General features: G+C 45.2%; 1 protein-coding gene and 1 long non-coding RNA gene across 2 annotated transcripts in view; one reads left to right on the top strand and one right to left on the bottom strand.

The window, feature by feature from the left end:
* CDK1 (cyclin dependent kinase 1) overlaps positions 1–2,701 on the bottom strand; it is a 13,951-nt gene extending 11,250 nt beyond the window's left edge. Inside the window, 3 exon segments of the mRNA XM_006022354.3 lie at positions 617–773; positions 1,950–2,006; positions 2,565–2,701. Coding sequence (XP_006022416.1) covers positions 617–773; positions 1,950–1,986 — 194 coding nt within the window. The 5' untranslated portion in view covers positions 1,987–2,006; positions 2,565–2,701.
* Positions 2,702–2,717: 16 nt separating this feature from the next.
* LOC106722126 lies at positions 2,718–4,013 on the top strand. The gene is made up of 3 exons (XR_001357929.1): positions 2,718–2,790; positions 3,189–3,332; positions 3,887–4,013. It is a non-coding gene; the product is annotated as an uncharacterized LOC106722126 (long non-coding RNA).
* The last annotated feature ends 988 nt before the right edge of the window (positions 4,014–5,001 follow it).

Genomic DNA, 5,001 nt, shown 5'->3' with positions numbered 1-5,001 from the left:
CTCTTTCCTGCCATGGCAGGGGGTCGGACTTGATGATCTGCTCAGGTCCCTTCCGACCCTACCAACTATAAAACCATGAAATATCTTGAAATCACAGCTCGTTAATTTGTACCAGCCATACAAGGGTCACAACAAACTTTAAAACTACATTTTAATAAATGTCTGCTGTTGAAACAAAGCAACTTCTTTCAAAAGTTAGGACTCGAATACATCCTTATTGTTAGTCACTAGGATCAGATAAGGTGGTCCAAATCTTTCAGCGAAGATTATGTGGCTGATTGAAGAACAGCACCAGCTTCTTCCTTTATCAAGTCATATCTAATATTTTTCTCACTGTAAGCTGCTGTACAGATTCCAGAGTGACAAATGAAAAATCTAAGATCTCCTAACTGGTAGGTAGACGAGGGAGTGGGACTGATAGACTAAGAAAAGGATTTGCAGAGAAAGGCATGATCTGTAATTTTAGGAACCTGAACCTCATGACAACTAATCCGAAGCAAAGGTAAAACCCACTCACTTCACCGTAGTACTTAGTAATTGGAATGGATATTGATAGGAGTGTGCGTACTCTTCAACAGAGAAAGCAAAATGCCAGAATACTGCGTGCATACCATACCAGACTATGTTGGGATGATGTAGCTCTTTTAATAAGGAAATTTCTCGGATTGCTGTACTGGGAACACCTTCCTCCTCACTTTCTAGTCGAATTTTCTTCATGGCAACCACCTGGCCTGTGGCTTTGTGTCGGCCTTTATATACAACACCATAGGTACCTGACAAAAATGTGACATACAAAAAACAGCTTTGTGAAGATTTAGGTAAAAAACAAGGTCACCATAATTTCAAGTGAAATAAGGCTGTTGCATTGTGGTGATTCTCTACAGAACCAGATATTACAATCTAAATATTTTTTGCCTGACTCCAAGCGATATGCACTGGTAAACTCTAAGGCAAAAACAGATTAGAAGTTTAGGATTACCTCTGTAACTCAAACCACAGAGCAGATCAGAATACTGAGGATGCTAGTTTTATTTTAAGTCAGGATTGCTGGACTTTTGCTCGGGACAGCTTTCTTCGATTAACATGGAAGTTCTGAGTTAAGGAATCCTGCCAAAAAGTATTGTTTTCCTAGTACTTTTTTCTTGAAGTGTTTTGTTCTCAACTTCTAACTCTCTTCATTCTTGATATGAAAGGAAAGTAAGAGTTCCTTAACTAATATACAACTTATTTTCAGTTACCTTCACATGTTTATGCAATGTTTCAAGAAACTTGGGATCAGTAATGGAATGGCTTACAATATCACTCCTTTATTCCTGCACTTTAGCCCTCAAATAAAAATTTAGAAAGGATGTCACAACTGCTTTTACAGTACAATCTATAGGGCAAAACCATGGATCCAACTACTTCTCGTACAAAAGCAGATCTATCTTTCCTCTTCTTTCCCTCCTAAGTGCTACTAAAGGGTTATATACACATGTACCAGTGACCATCGACATGAAGGAAGCTGCTCGCTATGCTATATCAGTGATTTCCAACCAGAATGCCACCGTATCCTGATGGGCCATGAGATCCTGTTACTGGTTCCTACCGCATAACACTTGCACATGATTCACAAAATAAACCCAGAGATTTCAAATACATGGTGTCAAAAACATCCTTGCAGCAGAATTGCTCTATTATTTTTCTATAATCATGAAACAGGTGAAAACCAAGAGCTGGCATTTTCTGAGGGGTGCTTTGAATCTAGGAAGTGTGAGAGCCACTTCCCTTTGCATTTTCAGGTGGCTCCCAATGCCACCAAACCAAGAGCTATTTTGAAAGCATATTCATGGGACTAGACAGACATACTTAATTAGTAAGTGCAGCTACTGCCAAACAAGCTTCCTTTGGGGTTGAAAAAGTTTGCATCCAAATACACAACATAAAGGATCATGCATCCTGTTACCCACCTTCACCAATCTTCTCTATTTTTGTGTAGTTGTCCATCACTCCTTAATGTGACCAGCCTTAAAAGAAGAAATAATTAGGAAGGAGCCAGAGAGCTGAGGACAGGTCTCCAGGCCCCGGGGATTGGGGTAAAGCACTAAATTGGGTTGGGTGAGTTCCAAACGGGACTGGAGGGGTTGTGTCCACCATCTGCTAGGACCCGGTCCCGCACAGGAGGAAACTATCCCCACTGCCCACCCCGGGCAAGGCGGAAGGTGCCCATCCAGGCTTCCAGCCAGTCACAAACTGTTCTAGGCCTGATGGAGAGCTGTCCGCGGCCGTGCGGGGTCACGATTGCGGCTCTTTCCTCACCCACCCGATAGTTTCTAAGGGGCGTCCTGCAGCTACCCTGAGCTGGCGGGGGTGTCTAGCTGCACCACCCCCGTGTCTCGGCCCCAGGGCGGGGGTGTCCGCAGGCCGCGCACGGGACGCCCGGCCCGGCTTTGTTGGGGCCGGGCGAGGGGGGAAGACCAGGCAGTGGAAGAGGTCGCGGCCGAGCCCGGGACACTACCCCCAGCCCTCCCCAGCCCAGTGGGTCGGTGTCAGAGCTGGAGGCATCCATCCCCCCGGGACCGTACCTGAATGGCTGCCCCGGGACCACCGCTGCACAAAGCCCAGAGGCGCCTGTGCGGGGCCGATTCGAACTAACCGCGCGGCTCCGCCCCGACCCAGCCAATAGCGTCGCGCCGAGGTATTCAAAGCAGCCAATCAACGCGCGACTCCAGGTCGGCGCCAAAGCTAAGCGGAAAGGCGGCCGCTTCGGAGGTGCGCGGCCGGGCGCGGCCACCGAGAATATTTTATCTGGTGTTCTACTGTTTCTCCCCTTGGGAACGTGGGAAAGTGGCGTGGGCGGGAGGATAAATCAAGCTAAGCCTGTTGGATCTTTCAGCCTTCGTTAAGCCTCCCTCCTTCGGGTTATGTCAGGGGAAGAGTCTTTAAAGGCTTTTCCCTTCTGGCATGAGTGGGGTTTCCTGAGTATTTTGGGGAGGTATTATCAGCCTGGCTCGGATTTGTTGTTGCTCGTGAGGGTGGTCAAGCAACTCCATTATCATAGGTTGGGTAGAAATGGAGCAAAGGAATAAAGTATGTAGATGCTAGTTGTACTCCCCACCTTCCTCTGCTGCAACATAGCACTGTCTGATCCCTCGAGCAGGAATCCTTTGTCCTTGTAACAGCCTAATAATGTTGTCACCCTTTTGGAGGATGCTGACATCTGGAAAGTACCTGCCGGCCTCTCACCTCCCTGCCTTCCTTGAGGCCACTGAAGCTTGGTAGACAAAGCTGGGAAAACTGAGAGACTTGGTTGACATCACCATGGACACCTGGGACAGCTGGAAATAATACAGGTGCATGGGGAGAGGAGGGGTGTTTTAATTAGAGTGGCTCCTGGCCGGTTGCTGTAATTAAAATGTTGCATGTGTTCTGCATCCCATGTTTCAAAATAGCCATGGGGGTGCTTAAACTAAAATGTATTAATCAAGCTTTACTTAAAGCACCCCTGCTGCATTTTGAAATGTGTGATGCTGAAATACACATGACAGTGAGGCATGCTAGAGCATTCTAATTGGAACTCTCCAACAGATTAGATTAATCAATTAATTAGAATGCATCTAATTAGAACACATTGGAGCACATGTATAGGCAGGCATGTGGTGTCCCAAGCCCTAGGTTTTTCTTTAAGATGCTGTCGGTGCACCTATTTAAAGAACTACTGACCCTCTTTTTTTATTTAGAAGTGGTACCCAGACACTATGAGCAATGAGATGGGGTTCCCTGGGCAGCCATCTCCTGCTGTAGTACCAATGTAGGGGGGAGTGCCAGGAGCACAGTTGTACTCTAGCTAGTTTTGACTGTAGACTGGCCCTTAGAGGATTCTGAAGGACCCTCTCTTTCATTGCAGGATAGGTCATACAAAATCAAATAAGAGATGGGCATCTTACTAGATCTGAAACAAGAGTTTATTATTTTGCCTACTGGAGTACCACTATTGACCATCTCAAACATTCAGAAGATCCGGGATGTCAGATACCCCAAGTAATAAGATTTATGTAAAAATAATGAGGTGTTAAAATATCTATATATATCTATATTTATATCTTTTTTCATTTGCCTCTTAGTTTTTGAATGTATAGGGGTCATGCTATGCTTTTCTATGCAATTATAAACCTTACTGTTTTACTGGAGGGTAAGATTTTCTTATAATAACCTGGAGTAAGGAGCAGGGACTCAGAGGAAAACACCAAATATCATGCAAGAAGATAAAATCATGGAAGTTGGCAAACCACGATTAAAGCTGAAGAAGCAGGTTGGACTCTTCCCCTGCTCTGCTTCCCTCTTTCCCCCCCCCCCGCCCCCCTTTCTATACTGTCTACTCAGACAGTGTTATGAATGTACTTACTAAGAGTATATCTACAGCGTGTCTTCAGGGGGGACCTTTCTCAACTGTGTTTCACCCACACACTGTCACTTGTTTGCACCAAACCCTGTCATAGGCAGTGAAGCCTCTCAGTGCTCACCCTGACATCCATTCTCAAGACCTCTGTCTGGTGCATTGAGAATGGCCATGAGGGGTGTCCACCAGTGGCTCCAGATTTGTCCTGTATGAGCAAGAACAGGTGAGCAGGCCATGTTCAAGAGCGACCTTCTGTAGGTGTGCTGTGGACATGATGTAGACAGGTCTTTTGTTGTTTATTCATTTACTTATTTAAGTATAAATAAAATACCGAAAAAGGTGGTGGTTTGTACTCACATTTCATACTGGTGTAAACTTCTACAACTGATGCAGGGAAGTGGAGAACGGAGCCCTCATTCTCCAAAAAACTGTGACTTATGGGCTTCTGTAAAACTCTGGGTTCTGTGCTGGCTATAGTGTCTAATATAAAGCAACGCACCATGATCTGTATGTCTTTCAACTTCTCTGTGACAGTGTCATGTTCTGGGGTTGAAAGTTTCTCTCTCAGTTTCACTTCACTGATATACTTTATTAGTGGTGTAAATGGAATAGTGTAGTGTAAG

The sequence above is a fragment of the Alligator sinensis genome, unplaced genomic scaffold, assembly GCF_000455745.1.
Source record: "Alligator sinensis unplaced genomic scaffold, ASM45574v1 scaffold674_1, whole genome shotgun sequence".
Taxonomy (NCBI): Eukaryota; Metazoa; Chordata; order Crocodylia; family Alligatoridae; genus Alligator; species Alligator sinensis.
Note: the sequence above shows the minus strand (reverse complement) of the source record. Positions and strands in the feature narration are given on the sequence as shown.